The 17,293-nt window shown below is 41.4% G+C and overlaps 1 protein-coding gene across 1 annotated transcript; it reads left to right on the top strand.

Moving 5' to 3' along the window:
• The first annotated feature begins 731 nt into the window (after window positions 1-731).
• LOC103802656 (melanotransferrin-like) lies at window positions 732-13,429 on the top strand. Its single transcript, XM_009075157.1, has 17 exons — window positions 732-806; window positions 2,989-3,152; window positions 4,227-4,326; window positions 5,343-5,519; window positions 5,983-6,145; window positions 6,252-6,316; window positions 6,980-7,137; window positions 8,193-8,379; window positions 8,539-8,687; window positions 8,861-8,951; window positions 9,257-9,325; window positions 9,580-9,762; window positions 10,039-10,195; window positions 10,918-11,000; window positions 11,867-12,051; window positions 12,436-12,622; window positions 13,380-13,429. Exons 1-17 carry the CDS (start codon window positions 755-757, stop codon window positions 13,427-13,429), a joined length of 2,220 nt encoding a protein of 739 aa, XP_009073405.1. The 5' UTR covers window positions 732-754.
• The last annotated feature ends 3,864 nt before the right edge of the window (window positions 13,430-17,293 follow it).

Below are 17,293 nucleotides of genomic sequence, written 5' to 3' on the forward strand. Positions count from 1 at the left end.
GTATGCTCATATATGCTTCAGTGCACTTCTGCTTCTATGTATACACATATATATATATGCATTTTTTCCCTGCCATAGAATTAATGATGTTAATGGCTCCTGTAGAGTAATTAGGAGATAATAATACTCCAGGCTAAGTGTTAGAAAACAGGGAAATAAGGCAGTTCGGATGAGACTGCTGTGCTGGAATGGAATGAAGAGAATCAAGACAGCCAACAGTGTCTCAGGTCTGCTCTGAATTCTTGGGGAGGCATAGGATTACTTTTTGTTAAAAATTACTTGGTAGATAAACCATTATCAGGTGAAAAACAGTAAGGTAAGAAGGACCCTTCAGTACTCTGTAGGGTCAGGAGTTTGGACAATTCACTTAGCTTTAGGTCCTCATTTTGTAAGAGAGATGTAAGCCTTACCCATCTCCCAAAGCCATTTTGTTGCCTTTTAAAACAGGAGAAGCACAGTTTATTTCTAAAGCAGAGACTTACATTTCTTCCTATACCTGATTAAAACAAAGCAGAAAATGCACTGATATATTCCATCTGTGGATAGGAATAGGACACAGTCCCTTTCTCCTCTGCATACAAGGATATACTATCCTTTAACAGTTTGTTTATTTTCTTATATCTTGGTTTATCCTTGTTGATGCCTAAAACCCCTTTGTTATCTTCCAGAAGCTTTGGTCACCGCTGTGGAATTCCTGGTATGAGAAGGCAGAGCGTCAGGGTAGAGAGAAGATCCTTGCTGGACTGCTGTAATCATGAAGACAGTGATTTTAATTGTCCTAATCATCTTCACTTTGCTGTCTTCAGGTAAGGCTGATGCAGAGAGGGAGAGAGAAAGGTGATCTGGGTGGGTGACCTTCAAACTAGTACATGCTTTGGCTTTGTTTCCTTCTGTGCAAAGAAGTTGCAGCTACAGCTGTGCCTGTGATTTCCACTTGCCTGTATTTTTCCTGTTTGATCATTGGCAGATGGTGACCCTGTTAGTTTTGGAGCAGCTCTACACCCTTAGTAATTCAGTGAAGGTTTGTTTCCTTTGAATAGCTGAGATCTGTGCCCTCATTAACGCTGTCACAATGAATCAGGGGACTTCAAGCTACTTCCCTCTAAAACCACAAGGGGTTCTTCTTGGAATTGTGCTGAGCTAACATCAAAACAAGTGGAGTACTAATGTCTGATGCTATGCGTAAAGGAACAAAACCTTCAGTATTTTACTGGCGAACACTACTTATTCCAGTCAAAATCTTTGTTTAATATTAATAGACTGCCAGAGAGACAAATGCTCAAACATCTGGAAATGACAATGTTAGAGATATTGTAGTGTTTTCTGTGCATTCATCCCTGGTTTGCATTACATGGCTTCATAGTCTCTCTGGTTACATAACTGCATGCTACTTTTGTATATAATAGTCACGTTTTTTTCTCTTTAAATGTCTAGTATTTTCTTGAGATCCATTTGATGATATATTTCAGAGTAGAAGGCATGTAATGGGAAGAATACAAGATAAAATAAAGCCTAGAGCAAAAGAGGAAATTTTGACATGTCTGGACTCCCTTAAGATGTAGCTTTGTAGACAGTTTAAACAAACCAAACCTCCAACTGCCCATGGAAAGGGAGGTTTCACCTTCACTTCCACTCTTAACTGCACGTTCCTAACCCCTTCTTTCTGCTGGCACTGGTTTGTTTTGGGTTTTCTAAGTGGTTACTTGGGTTTAAGTTGGAAAAAAAATGTAACAACTGAATAGTTCAGTTCTGCACAGTGATCCTGGGCAGGTTATTTAATCTCTTCGTTTGGCATCCAGAAATGCAGAAAATTCTTAGTAACCTCCTGCATGGAAGAGGTATGATTTGAACATTTGATAATGTTTATTCAATGCTCTGTTCAATGTAGTAACACCTCCTGGACTGAGGGGTTTTGTTCACTCTGTTATAAGGCAGCATTTAACTGTGTATTTCTTCCAGCTTAAAATTTCCATACTCCTCTGACCTATTATTTTCTGACCCTGGAACTCTGATGTGAGTCTTCACATAGGTCTTAGAATTAACAATCAGGTAGTCTTTGCCTGGAAAAAAATTGGGAAGGAAATACTATGCTCACAAAGCATGGCACTGAGTGGGAAATGCTGTTCTAACAAAGCTTTTAGGTGACTGCTATGAGACACCTTGGAACAGTAATTGGCTGTTAGCAAAATAGCAATCCCCTCTCTAAAGGCTAAGTTCAACAAAGATAAAGGAACTTGCTCCCCTCTCTACAGTCTCCCTCCACATTTCTTGTTCCTTTGCAGGCCTAATTCTGAATGTCTAGAAGCTTGGTATGGATAAATTATGCATGGGAATATGTGTGTGTGTGGAAGAACCAGAGCAAACAGCAGAGCAAAGGTTAAAAGAATGGCTGGTATTGATAACCACAAGGACACAACTGACAGCAGTAAAACTGATAAACATTGGGGAATGCGTGTTTACATTGAGATTAGAAGGTCTGTGCTCTGCTAAGGTCTCATCACAGTTGACTTGTTAGGAGAAAAAGTGCAGTCTGATAACAGAAAGATGGTAACAAGGTCACCCCACATTGTAAGTGCCATTCCTCCTCTTGCCATGCCATCAAGAAAACAGACCATAGCCATAAACACATCTTTGAGTTTCTTTCTTTCTCATTTTGGATGGCAACCTTGCCTGAAATTCACTAAGGTAAGGAAGATTCTGATGCAAAAGATCTTGTCATAATAATTGTTGATGCCTGAAAAAACTACCTATAAACTAGTGTGTTGCTTCCTGTCCAGAGGAGGCAAAGAGATATAGTAAGTGATGGTGATCACACTGCTTGGGCACAGATTTGGGTGCTGTAAGAGTGAGGGTATGTGGGTGAGAGTGAGCAGAGTCAACTTCTTGTGAAGTTAAAAAAAATAACCTCACTCTTCTGTAAGGTCTTAAACTGAGGGAGGGTTTTCTCACAAAATCCTACAGATCTTGACTTTTTTTTTGATCCTCCAGGGAAGAAATTCCGATGGTGCACCCTGTCTGACCTGGAGCAGAGGAAGTGTGCTGAGCTGTCCAAAGCACTGACAGCTGTGCTGCCCCCCACTACTGCCAGTTCCTTTGCCAGGATATCTTGCATCAGAGCCCACAACACGTATGACTGCATTGATAAAATCAGGGTGAGTTCACAGAGGTTTTCAAAACTCATTTTGAGTCCAAATCCTCTTTTGAAGAAGTAACTGGTAAACAGAATCCACAGGAGAATAAAATGGTGCCGAAATGATGGTACTGCATGTATGACAAAATACATGGTGGCTTGAGAGGCAAGAATGAAAACCCATGAGCATTCTACTACATGGATTATTTTTCCCCAACCAATGTCTTTGCAACCTCCAAGAGATACAAAAAGCTGCTTGGAAATAAAAGGACAAAACCAAACTATTCAATTCAAACTTGCTCAGAGCATTTCCCTTGTTTGTGTGTTTTTGTCCTACTCTGACTGTAATGAATATTTTCTCTTCCCTTTCTCTCCTGCTACTTTTAGCCCCTAGTCAGTCTTTTCTGAACTAAAGAGCAAAGTCTTTTCTTCATAGAAAAATCTTCCTTTTGAATAAAATTAGCTATCAGACCTTTTGTGAGTCAGTTACCTCTTGTAATTGAGCAGTTCTGAAGTGGAATTTTCATAATGATAAATGCTTTGACAAAAATCATTAGTGAAAAAGGAAGATAAGCTGTAGGATAATTTCATTAACATGCATAAAGCTTGATTGGGATTCAGAATTTCAGTTTCCATTTCCATTCAATCCAAAAAATGGAGTCTAAAGCTGACCTGGAAAACAAAAAAAAGAAAACCTTTCTTGTTGATTCAGGGAATAACTTGTTTCATGTTTTCATTCAGTCCTGCAACCTTTTTTAACAGAATTCCATTCAACTTTCTGAGTTATGGAAAGCTTATACCAGGAGAAGTCTGTGAAGCATTTGGGACCTTGGGGAGCGGTATGAGGAGATAGGGGTTGCCTTTTTCTTCAGATGGCACAGGATGTTAGTGGAAAGGAACTGGTATTTTTCTGAAGGTCACTCAGCCCTCTCTGCTAAAATTTCACTGTGCTTAGTAGCAGGGGTTCAATTGAAAACAAAGCAAATGCTTGTAAAAATCACTGATTGCTGCTTCTCAGTCAGAAACTGTGGTCTTGAAGCTTCTGTTTGTTTCCTTGTAAACACACTTGTTGGAGAGTTTTGCTGTTGTGTTTTAGGCGAATAAAGCCGATGCTGCTTCCTTGGATGCTGGAGATGTTTATTCTGCTGTAAAGCTCTATGGTTTGGCAGTGGTGGCAAAGGAGATCTATGATCAAGGTAGGCTGGTAAAGCAAGAGAATAAGCTGTACTTTTCATTTGGCTAAGAGATTACTGTTGAATTCTTGAAGAAAAAAGAAGGTCTATATGCTTTTCTTAATGGTATAGGAGTATGGAGGTGGCAAACAGCTGTTTCTAAAATACTTAGTAATGACAAATAAAATGCCCGTGGTGCTTTGTACCTCAGAGCCTTTCTGCCTGTGGTACTGACACTGACCAACTGTACCTACCCCTGCCTGCAGCACTGCTGTACTGGGGCCCTGTATCCTGCAGGGAGTAAGCAGGGGTTTATTCCATCTGTGTCAGTTCTTACACCGTGCTCTTCGCTAGCATAATTGAACATTTATTATCACTTTTTTAAGAGATTAGCTTGTCTCATTAATTAATTTTCTCCTCACCGTAAAAAGACAAGAATATAAGGTGGAGAATCTTATGGTAAGATTCCTCTTCATTCCTCTCAGAACAGTCTGTGCAATGAATGATTTATAAGGCAAGAATAAGTAAGTCTGAGCCAAAATCAAGCATATAGTAGAAAGTATTTATGGGACATGAATCTGAGAAGGAAGACAAACTAGCAGATGGTTGCAGGAAGAGACTAATAGGGGGAAGGTATGAGAACAGAAATGAACTTTGATTTGGCTGAAGAATCATGAAATCATAGTAGAATGGATATGTTTCAGGCAGTGAATATGTTCTGAGGATAAGACATAGGAGTTCTTTCCATTACAATACCTAAAGAGTGTGATAAAAATGTTCAAAGTTCTTGAGAAGCAATTGGATTGGATGATGGAGCTGGATAGTCTTGTAAGCTTTTTCCACCAGATTTTTATGTTCTTGGCTTGTACATCACTTGCATCTCTCAGTCTGACAAGGTGCCATGCAGCCAGTATATTGTAAAGTTCCTGGCATGAGCACCTGTGTCTCATATGCCTAAGACAGTTTTCTCTTAGCCATGTTCACAGAAGTAATTGAACTCCTGTACACAGATGGAAGCTGCAAGGTATGTCCTGTTGCAGGAAACTGTGTATTTGCTGTGGCTATTGCCAAACGAGGAACTCTGGATATCCACAGTCTACGAGGTGTGCGCAGCTGCCACAACGGAGCCAGGTGGACATCAGGCTGGAATATTCCACTTGGCTTTCTCCTTGCAAGAAATGATCTTCCCTGGGATGAGACACAACCTCTGAGCCAAGGTGGGTGGTAGGAGCCATAGGGCTACATCTCTGTCCTCAGCAAAAGTGAGTGCAGTGCCAGCAGATGTAGGATGAACTGAGCCATGTGGAAATCGAAGGGCTTTGTGGATAACAGATCCTTTTGGAGTGTTTTTGATAATGGCTTTTAGCTCTCTTCTAGTGAAGAGTGCTCTCAAAGTAGTAGAGTTGTTACCAAAACAGGAAATCTGTGTGTTCCGTATGCAACAGGGAACAAATCTTTGCACAAATATGGTTTTAAACAAGCAGAATTTGATCACTCTGCTTCCAGCACATGTTTCAAATTTGAAGTTTAGGCAATGAAGCTGCATTTGCTGATTTATTTATTCATTAAACTACCATAGTCCTAGTTATGTCCATGATGTGTTTGGTCCCTTTTCCCATCTTTCATTTTTCCCATTTGACTTTTTTTTCTTTCTTTTGTGTTTTGTTTTACCCCCTGCAGCAATCAGTGAGTATTTCAATGCAAGCTGCATCCCTGGGGTTGGTGTTGCTGCTCCTCGTTTGTGTGCTCTCTGCCAAGGACAAAAATCCTATGTCAGAGACAAGAACCACTTCTGTGAAACAAGCAGTAATGAACCCTTCTATGACTCTGAGGGAGCCTTCAGGTGAGCTCTGGCACACTGGGACTGAATTCACCTTCGGGAGAAAAAGAACTTGTAAGGGAGGAAAGCCAGGTGACGTGCTCATAGGATGCCATTTTGCTTCCTGCAGGTGCTTGAAGGATGGAGTGGCAGATGTTGCTTTTTTAGATCATCTAAGAATTATGAGTGCCACAGGTAATCCTAAAAACTCAGATTTCATTCAATCCCTGGCTGTGCTCTTTCCTACATAGGAGTTTTGGGGATATGCCTATATTTCTGATGTTTTCAGGGAAAATCCTATCCCTGCAAGCAATTCAGTAGTATTTCTCAGCTCTCGACACAAGTCAGAAGGAATGAGAAGAGGAAAGGGTAAGTGAGCAATGATTGCTCACAGGAGATTGTTAGAATGGGAGCAGACAGATGGTTTTATACAGGTGATTTCTTTAGACTAAAGTCTCTGGCACAGCTGTTGGGATTTGCTTTGCCTGAGCTATAAGATTCCTTCTAAAATTCAGTGTATTGAGCTGCTGGAAAGCCAAGTTCCTGTAGACCTGCTTTGTATTTTTAAACTCAGTCGAGCTTTGTACCAAAGGTGTTTAGCAGTAGTATTTGCAACTAAGTATTGTAAAATAAACATAGCTACAGGGATACATCTTACAGGGTATTTTGGAGCACCTCTGGCTGCTCTTTGTTAAGAGAAAAACAAACCAACTACAACTCTCCCAAGTGTGCTTGGTACGCTGTGCTGCCTGCATAACCCTTGAGCAAGCTCCCCTGAGGAACATTTACATTCCATCTCTGTGCCTGCTGCCAAGTCCTGGCTCACTTCACAGATTCATGAGTGTCTTCTTGTTTCAGAGTCAGAACAAGAGGAATATGAACTCCTGTGCCCTGATGGGAGCTCAGCTGAGCTGACTGAGTACAGCACCTGTAACCTGGGCAAGGGGCCTGGCCGTGCCGTTGTCACCCGCAACAACTTCCAGAAGATCACCAACAAATTTCTTAGCATGATCCAAGTGAGTAGATATTATAAGCTGTTTATCTCCAGACACAGGTTTTTATTCCATCTCTGTGTGGTGATTATCACCCAGTTCACCTTTTTACTTGAGAAATTTATAGTTAGTGTGAATAAAGCGCAAAAAGTTGTTTATTCCAGGGAAGGATTCTGCATTGGCTTCTGCAAGGTTTTACCTTTCTCTAAAGTGTTCATTTGTAGGAGGCTGGGAATAAATAAGTAAAGAAAGGGAAGATGCCATAACACCCAAACTGTAAAATGGCTAAAGATGTTCATCCTGCCCTGGACCTTAAGTGCATTTTTATGTAGCTGAGGGAGATGCAATAGGTTCAGACAGGGCTTACTTTCTCTCTTTTTCTCATCTATAAATAGTGTCTGGTACCTTGACATCCTGGAATCTATTTGAAGATGAACCTGAAATGCATATTTAAATGAAAATATAAAGAATTTATGAAGCCACTCAGCCCTTAAAATAGCTCAGTAGACAGTGAATAATTCAACCTGGTGGGCTGTGCTGTGCTGTCATGCAGACTCTGGTAGATAATTTTCCTTTATTGAGAAATCTTCATATGCCTTTGTTAGTGCACTTATTAACACATCTTAGCTGTGTTCCTCCAGCACATCAAGGCTATGCAGCAGTGTTCCCACTTCTCAGTGCTTTCTTCTCTTCCAGTACCATCAGACTGAACAGAACTGCTTTGCACATTGTACTTCCCCATCATAAAGTACAAGATATCTTGCACCCCTTTACTTCACAAGTGTTTCTCACTCAGTTGTACCTCCTTGATTGCCTTTCCAGCTTAGTAGACTCTGAGCACAGCCCTATAAATTGGAATAACTAAGATGGGGGAAAAAAATCTTCAAGAAAGTAAACCATGTAATGCTTTCAGGACTGGAACCATTCACTCATTGCAGCACCTGTGGGCTTTGTTCTGTGTGACAGAACCTGAGTGCTATGTTAAAAACCACATCTATGAAGGGAGGGCAGGGTGGGACTGTCTGTCACTGCAAGGATGAGCAGTTTTGTAGCAATTCAAAGTGTTGTTCTTGTCCTAGCGCCTCTTCGGGAGAAAAGGGAAGGAAAGAGCCAGATTTGAACTTTTCACTTCAGCACCCTTCGGGGGAAAGAACCTGCTGTTCCACGATGCCACTCAGCACCTGCAGCTTCTGGAGGAGCAGCTGGAGATTGCCTATGTACTTGGTCTGGATTATGTAGCTCTCCTTAAGGCACTAGGCCATGAAGGTGAGAAGCTTTCCAGAGGAATGCAGCTAAAAAAAAGGAAGGAAAATTTCTCTTTCCATGTTATTCCTCCCTGCCAGGCACAAGTGCATAAACCTAAACATCCTCTTAAGAAAGGACATAGGTAACATGATCTCACTGTGCTCCTTCCTTCCATTTCAGGGAGCTCTTTGGACAACAGTGTTGTGCGCTGGTGCTGCATCAGTGATGCTGAGCTCCACAAATGTGAGGAGTGGGCACTGAGCATCAAATCTGACCCATTAGTCTGTGTCCAAGCAACTTCCATGACCAAATGCATTGAAATGATCAAGGTAGGAGAATCCCTCTGGTCAGAGTATGTGATAAGACTGCACAGGGTGTCCTTGTGGGAATGAGAGGGAATTTATGGAGGGGAATTTCCAACCAGTGGAGAAGTACAGCTGCTTGGATACACAATTCATGCAAAACCTGTGTTTGTTATTTTCTGCGTTGCTGCTGCTGGCAGAGCAGTGAGGCTGATGCAGTCACCCTGGATGCAACACATGTCTACATTGCAGGGAGGTGTGGACTGGTGCCTGTAGCTGCAGAATGTTATGGTAAGTTCTCATGTGACCTTATCAAGGAGAGAGGGAATCAAAAATGTACATTACAAATATAGTTAAATGTCCACAGTTTGTGATGTTTTGTGATGGAAGCAGGAATCAATATATATATGGATAATACTCTTTCCAGCTCTTCCACTAACTGACTCTGGCATTTGTTCCGTTCATTGTGTCCTTCTGCAAAAGGGACAGAGATACTGACATGGCTGAAGAGGATCACAGGGGTTTTGATGGTGTGCTGCCATGTAAAAGAAATGACAGCAGTGGCAAGGTCCTTAACAACTATCTCTTCTCTCCAGGGAGAGATTGTGCCCCAGCTGCTGAGAGCATGGAAAAAACAGGGAAACCAGTTCATCTTAAGCACAAAGGTAACAGAAATTTTGAGAGGGCAAAGTTTAGCTTTTCCTAAGATTGCTCTAGGGTTTAGGTAGAAATGTATTTGCATGTTGGTTTGGAAAAGAATTTTCTGTGCTAGGACAAGAGCTTTGTGACTGTGCAAAGAATGTAGGCCCTGTACTGCAAGTGAGGATATTATGACAGGATGAGGGGGGGAAGAGGGGGCTGTACCTGTATGGAATAATTAATTGCCTTGGTATAACTGATTGTTGTCACTGTTTTACAGCACTGCCACCTGTTTATGCTGTTGCCCTCGCTAAGAAAAGCTCCAAACAGATTAACATCCATAACCTTAAGGGAAGGCGATCCTGCCACAGTCACCTGTACAGTCCTGGAGGATGGTTACTTCTGTCCAGACACACAGTAGGAGCTCAGGAGAATGATACCCAGAACTGTGACATTAGCTCTGGTAAGGACTGCGCTGCACTATCTGTTGCCTAGACCATGAAAATCTGAAGCCATAAATTTGGGAGTTGAATGCAGATGGGGCCATCAGCAAGTGATGATTACAATCTCAGAGGGTGTTGAAGCAGCTTTTCCTCATATTAGACTGTGTGAGATTCTTCACACTATTTAGACCTCTTCTTGCTGGCTAATAGGATGCAAGTCCATTTCTGTCTTTTCCCATTTGTGGAGTGGTTTTGGAATGTGCTGCCTTAATCTCACCTCAGTTTTCTGTCCTCAGCTTATCAGAATTACTTCTGGAAGGGCTGCATGCCAGGAGCAGAAGGAAACCTGTGCAAGGTGTGCATTGGAGATGGCGAGGTGGAAGGGGCTCGAGTGTCCAGCAGATGTGCTGCAAGCCACAATGAACGTTACTATGGCAATATGGGAGCACTCAGGTGAGCTGTTTGTCAGAGTCACAAATGCAGAGCAATACCCAGAATTGACTTATTATTTTGCTGATTTTTTTCCCCCCTTTTTGTTAAGCAACTATGCGAAGGCTGTATAAACTCTTGCTAGTGTGTATTTTGTTTTGGTTGCAGTTGCTATGGGATTGGTAATCTAATAGAGTCATGAAACCATTTCCAGAGCAAGACAGTGCTTCCAAACATGTAAGGCTGAGAGCATTGATACTGACTCATTAAAGAGAAGGGATGAAAGACGGTTAGAAGATCAGAGAGCAGATGTGATGTGGTAAAACCAGTACAAGATCCAGGAGGTAATTAGACTAAGATATGAAAAAAATAGTTGAAGACAGAAGTAGAGAGGAATATTAACCATGAAAGCACTCTTATAAAATATATAAAATCGATTTAGCTGAAGTACATTCCCTGTGCTGCCTAGGCACAGCTGAATGTGCACAGACATTGTGCCACAGCTGTGAGTTGGGAGCTGCTCTAAGGGATGAAAGGGATGTAAGGGATTGCCTTAGCAAACATGAACACAGTCCACTGAGGTCTATGCTGACATGGCTAACTCGTTCCACGTAACAACCAAGTCATTACAGATGAGAGGGATTCATTCTTTCAGCTACTCCTGTTTTAGCTTCAGGTGACTGTCCAGATGTCAGTCATCATGTAGTGGCTGTCTCTGATCACTGCTTGTTTTTTTCCTGCACTAGGTGCCTGGTTGGCAATCCCAGTGGAAGAAGCTTTGGAGATGTAGCTTTCCTGGAACACTCTAACCTGCTCCATAACATAGAGAGTGAGATGCAGATATTCTATTTTCCTTTGAGCACGTTCATTAGCATCAGTTACTTCCCACACAGTGACCATCACTCATGAGAATCAGCCCTTACAGGTTTAATCTAGGTCCATGAAGTTGTGTTTGTGACTAGAGAGTACCAAGAACCTTCCTGCATGTAAATGTTCTAGTAAAGCTCAGCATTCAGATACTGCTAGAGAGGAAAGAGGAAGAATCACTCAGTGCAAAGGTCAGTGTGTGTTGGGGAATAATCATCCTTGGAGACTGCACTAATTTTTTGAAAGCTCAAAGCTTTGAAAAGCAAGGGATTTTCCAACCAGCCCTACTCCCATAGGCAGCTATAGTGTATGTACCTGTTTTTTACTCAGAGTTTCAAGAAAGAAAATGGCAGGAAAGGGCAGTGCTGTAGCTGGCTGTGCTGGGAGATGTTCTGTGGCTTCATAGTGACATGACAACTTCCTCATGTTCTTTCTCAGGCACTTATGGAATAAACAGGCCAAATAGCTTAATAGATAAGAACACTGCAAATTACTTTGCCTTTCACAGCTTCTAAAAGGACATTGTTCTACACAGTGAAATGTTTAATTTCCTCTGGAAAGTACTGATCTGTCTAGCAGTTGGATTTTGTTGATGAAAATGGCTTTGGTTACAGTAACTAAATCTCTTCAGTCTCTTAAATAAATGATGCTTACTGCTCTAACAGACAAAATATGCTTTTCAGAGAGTTGAGGAGAAAGGGAACCCCATTAAAGGACACTGAAATTCTGGTTAGGCCATTTCAGTAACAGAAAAGACTTTTCTGAGAGAGTGTGAGATTCATCCTGTCTTCTGCTTTAATTTCTTAAAAGGATTTGCTTTCATTTCAGATCTGGAGAGCTCTGGTTGGGCAAAAGGTTATTCCCCTCTTGACTTTGAACTGCTGTGCCCAGACGGAACACGCGCTGCAGTCACAGAATGGGCAGGCTGTAACCTGGGCCCCGTTCCCCCCAGCACAGTCATGACTCGACCAGTCACTGTCAAGAAAATCTCTGAGTTTCTAACGAAATCCCAGGTAAGACAGGGAACAGGGAAAAGCTTGGCATGTCATTGCTTATGTACAAGTGCTGAAAACCATTTCAAGATTAAAAGCTTTATACACTACATACATAAAGTACCTTCAGGTTTAATCTGAGAGAATTAAGAATGTGCATAGGTGATTAAAAAAATAATTATTTGGATTCTCTGAAGGGGCAAATGCCCCCAGTTCTCATTCCCCAGTGATCACAGTTTTGCTGAGAAATAAGGCACTACAAAACTGCATCTTTTTGTACAAATAAGGACAGCTAAGCAAAAGTAGAACCTTTTTTCTGCCAAATCTTTCTATACAATTGAGGGTCACCAGCTTGACCTGGCTATTTATGATCCAAGCTGTGAAACTTATTTCTTTTCTCTCTAGGAATCTCTGGGAAGCAAATTGGATTCTGAATTCCAACTCTTTCAGTCCTGGAAGTATGGTGAAAGTGACTTGCTTTTCAAAGACACTACTCAGCACCTTGTTCATGCAAGTCACCTGAGCTATCAGGAAATCCTTGGAGGGTCTTTCATTCAGCTGGCAGAATCAGTGTTTAATTGCACACCTGCAGGTAAAGTCAAGTTCTTCTGAGTTAGAGAACATTGCAGCAGGTTAGCCTTCTGTGCACAGCTTTTGTTTAGGCTGAATGGAGAAGTATGTTCTGCATAAACCTGTTAGTAAAAACTTTCCAAGGAGTCCTGTGTTTGGAGCTCCTTTAGAGCCTCTTATAACTCCCTAAGCACTGAAAGTGGAGCTCTGGAAGAACAGAACAACCAATACATATTAGAGCAAATACAAGATTATTGAAATAGGACTGTTTTACTCCAACTCTGATTTTCCCCCCCCCCTTCAATTCCAAAGATCAGTTTTGGGAAAAAGGAATATAATGTTCATTTGTATATGCCAAACTTGGGAAAGACATAAGAAATTTTATATTGAATTCTTAAATTAACCTCAAAATAAGTTAAATAGTTTCCTTATAAAAAGAACACATTAAAGAACTCATCAAAACCTTTACAAATTTATCCCTTAAGGTGGCTTTTGCATCATTTTCCACTGCAAACTCTATGTACTGTGCATTTAGCTGTCAGCAAAACTGCCACTGTCTGTGAGCCAGGGCCAGGCTGGCTGGAGACTGGAAAATCTGTATGGCTGTAAACAAAGATTACACAAGACCTTAGATTTCTGTGAGTCTAAGTTTCAAAGAACTGAAATTCAAAAGGAGATTTTTTTATCTATTCTGCTGTTTTAGTGAACAGTATCTGAAGAATTTATCCCTTTTAAAGCTGATAGTATCTTTAAGTGTATTCTATCTTAATGGTTTGTAGGCATCTTGGACTTCTGCAAACAGGACATCTGTGCATCCTCATCGAACTGACAGCTAGCACTGAGGCTTTGCAAGGCACACACATCACCACTGTTGTTGGAAACCAGAAAATGTGCAAGTTTAACCTACCCAAAGCTATCAGCAAGGAAACAGTCATCTCTAGACATGTATGCTGAATATGCTCTTGTAATTTTTTTTTTAAAGCAGATTTTATGTTTATGATAATGTATGTCACCCTCTCTTGTTTGGAGCATGGCAGCATGGGGAACTGCACAACCCACAGCACAGAACTAGGATCAGCAACTCTGTACAACTGCTATGGAGAAATCAGCATTTTTGTGGAAATAGCAGGGTCAATACCATGGACTAAAATAGAGACTGTCATGAGTGGCACAGGTTAGTTGGTAGCATTTTGCCTTGCTTGTCTTATAAACTATTTCCATGCAACCCCCTCCCCCAAATTATCTGCCATAGTAGTTGCAGCATTGTCCTCTATCTGTGATTTTGGTTGCAGTCCTTGCTGACTGCACATATATGCTACAGGTTGTGTATGTAATTGCTATCAGTCAGTCAGTGGTCTTCTCTGCCTTTAACTGGGAAGAATGTATTTGCTTTTTAACCAAGGATTTTTACTAGTAAATCGAAACATTTTCCTCTCACAAATTAATGTATTAAGGTATTTAATAGCCAGCAGAGCTGGATGTTTGCAGCCTTAAGGTGAACAAAGCAATGGATACTCATCCTTGTAAAAACCTCCAACCTTTACCGTATAGCACTTTGACACTTTGAATCTAAGATTCTACGAAGTGTCAAAACATGATTTATCAATTAAACAGCTTTGGTTTTATGAGCAGAAACTGCCTGAACATGGTATGAAGCCTTCTGAACAGAATGTATCACATATTTGCTCTGCCTTTAGTAGATACAGATTTAGATTAGGTGGTCCTTTATGAGAAGCCTCATTTCAGTTTGTAGAGTGTTACCACCTTCTGCTCCCAGGCACTCTGAACCAGGCAAGGGTTAATTCTTCACTCAAAACCTTCCAGTCCATGCAACCTATGTGGCAGTTGTATAAATCTCAGCTAGCAATAAATGAGATGCAAATAGTGAAGACAGATCAGCTGCACTAAAATCAATGTATCTGCCATAGAATGGAAAAAAGAAACCTCCACCAGAAACAACAATGTGGCAGCAGTACTCAGTTGTAAATTGGGCTGCTAAAAATACTTGGTTTAAACAGTTTGTTCCATGCCTAGCTTGTCTTTCCTGCTGTGTGACTTAGAGCCACCCCTCTCCTCTCTCTTTTCTGTTCCTGACAAAGAAAAACTTTGCACTCTGCCCAGTAGCAAGGGGCTTGGATTCTGTGCATCTGAGCTGAGACTGTTCTCCATCTCATTTGTACCGTTGTTTGATACTGACTAATCAAAAGACAGAGAGGACACAAGTCCAAATTGTTTCACCTTTCAGAGAAAGGGCAGAGCTAAATGGTGAATGAAGCAGGTCCCAGTACGTAACAGAGCCAAATTCTCATCCACTGTTGAAGCCAGGGAGCTGGGGCCCTGAAGGAGCTGGGGAAGAGCAGGATGCTTGTTTAGGTCCCTGAGGTGCCCCTGCCTGTCTTTCCTGGAGCTTCCATGCCATCTGCGGGGCCCATGGAACACTGCACTTCGGGAGTTCTGAAAACACCATGAAAAAATGCTTCTGGCAGCTTAGCTTTGCAGAGAGCATGAAGTGAACAGTGCCGAACTGAAACACTGGGTTATACACAAGATTTCACAGGTTGGAAGGTCAGGGATGTCATTCCCTGACATAGATATTCCAAAATCTTATTGGGTCTTTCTTATATTCCTGTGCTCCAGCTGTGACTCACAAGCACCAGTGAGATGATGACTTTTAGTGCCTGCAGTACATGAGCCACTGGTGGCTTCAGCCTTGAATCTCAGCTCTGAGCTGAGCAGGGACTGTCTGTGCTGCCTAGCTCCCACTACTCTGCTATCTTGAGAGAAATGCTGTCTTGATGCTTTGAATAGTAGCTAGGATCATGCTTAAAATCCACCAGGTTGGTTTCTGTTCCTGTTCAAGTATGGCTATGGATGAAGGAACACTAGAACTGCTGCTCTGTGCCTCACCAACAGCCCACCCTGTTACTTAACAGTGTTAACCTCTTTGGAGAATTGACCTCTTTCCTCCATCTATGCAAGACATATTATGCACAGTTACCCATACAAGCCTAAAGGCCTTAAAAAGTGAAAGGTTCTCAGAAAAATTTATTTCCATAAATTAAAAACACACACAAGAGAAACAGTGAAATTTTAAATTCACACAATATTGAACAGAAACAAACTGCCAAGAGCATGATGGAGGCTAATGGCACAAACATTGAGCTATTTGTTACCTTGATAGCATCATACAGACTTTTAATCCACAGTTACCATCCATATTTTAGAAAAGCACCTGGAACATAATATACCAAAGGCTCACCTGAAATCAAATCCAACGAATGAGAACTGCTTGCAGGAAACCAAATCCAGCAAGCATCAGAACTCAAATGTATGCAGCCACAAGGCCAGCCAGGCAAATGCTGTACCATACAGTAAGGAGCCTCAGCAGCTCCAGTCATAGCATGATGAAAACAACCTCTTTCTATCTCCTATAATCAGCAAATTTAGCAAAGAGCTGCCTGGCTCTGCATAACTTACTACTAAGAGACAAGACATGGCAAAAACTTTGCAATCCTTCTCAAGCTGTTCTAGTCATTCTGTACAATGTCTTTCCTTTTTCTTTCAATTACCTGTGGCAGAAGCAGCTCAGAGCAGCAAATACTCAGCTTTTGCACAGTCATCACTCCCAGTGTACAAGCAGCAGCCACAAGGAACAAGGCTGCTCCATGAGTGCTGTAAACAGGAACAGAGGTGGGGAAGGAAAAAGTGCACAAGCATGACTGACACCTGTATGCTGGAGGGGGGAAGAGATGCTTGGTCTCCATTAGCTCACATCATCATCCACACACTAAACCGAACAGGAATAATGCTGTGTATTTGGGTTTCCACAAACTAAGGTCTGGGACAAGCTAGGCAACTGCAACATGATTTTGTAACTCCTCCAATGACTGTAAACAAAAGAGAATTGAGTGCTTTCTTTGCTCTGCTCTCGGCTGCAGCTTGTAGAAAGAAAGCTAAGAAATGTTATTTCAAAGCAACCAGAAACAAGACAGAACAGGGAAGCAAACAAAAACCTCCTTCCAAAACAAAGCAAACATATAAACAACAACATAACCCAAAGGAAAAAAACAAACCAAGGAAGGTTTTGAAGCACATTAAAGAACTTTTTCTGGACCCAAGTTTCTTCCCTCCCCACCCATACCTCCTTAAAGGCCCTAGTAAGTGTACAGCTCAATCGTGTCACAGCACTGGAAGCCTCCCAAATTAACAGAAGGTGAATGAATGCTCTGTACAATCCCATTCTATAGCATAAATCCATAAAAATATATCTCTCACTCTTGCTACTGCTTCCAACCAGTCAATAATTGGGCTAATAAACCAGTATAGGGAAGATTTCAAAGTCAACCTTTGTCTTTTAGGGGTTTCTTTTTACAAAAATAAACAGGATCACTTAAAATGTTTTACAGCAGCCCAAATAGGTTAATCAGAAAAATAGTATGTCAATATGTTCAAAGTTTGCCTGCCTTGCTATTTTACCCTCAAACTGCAACAATACTACTCTAAGAGTGCACTCCTCTCTTTTCTTCAGTCTTCCTGATGAAAGATAATTAACCTTCTAAACAAGAATATAAACTCTTAGGAATCCCAGCACATAAACTGGGAGCAAACCCCAGATTAGATTTCTTTCAAGCCTCAGGCACTCACAGTGTAATAATCCTCTTCTATTTCTCTACTTTCAAAGCTCTAAAAATCA

The sequence above is a fragment of the Acanthisitta chloris genome, unplaced genomic scaffold (assembly GCF_000695815.1).
Source record: "Acanthisitta chloris isolate BGI_N310 unplaced genomic scaffold, ASM69581v1 scaffold1065, whole genome shotgun sequence".
Classification (NCBI taxonomy): Eukaryota; Metazoa; Chordata; class Aves; order Passeriformes; family Acanthisittidae; genus Acanthisitta; species Acanthisitta chloris.

Bases quoted from the DNA above. Each gene is read 5' to 3' on its own strand.
- LOC103802656 (XM_009075157.1), top strand. From the start codon at position 755: ATGAAGACAGTGATTTTAATTGTCCTAATCATCTTCACTTTGCTGTCT. The intron at 807-2,988 runs GTAAGGCTGATG...TTGATCCTCCAG, and splicing joins CTTCACTTTGCTGTCTTCAG to GGAAGAAATTCCGATGGTGC. The intron at 10,196-10,917 runs GTGAGCTGTTTG...TTCCTGCACTAG, and splicing joins GGCAATATGGGAGCACTCAG to GTGCCTGGTTGGCAATCCCA.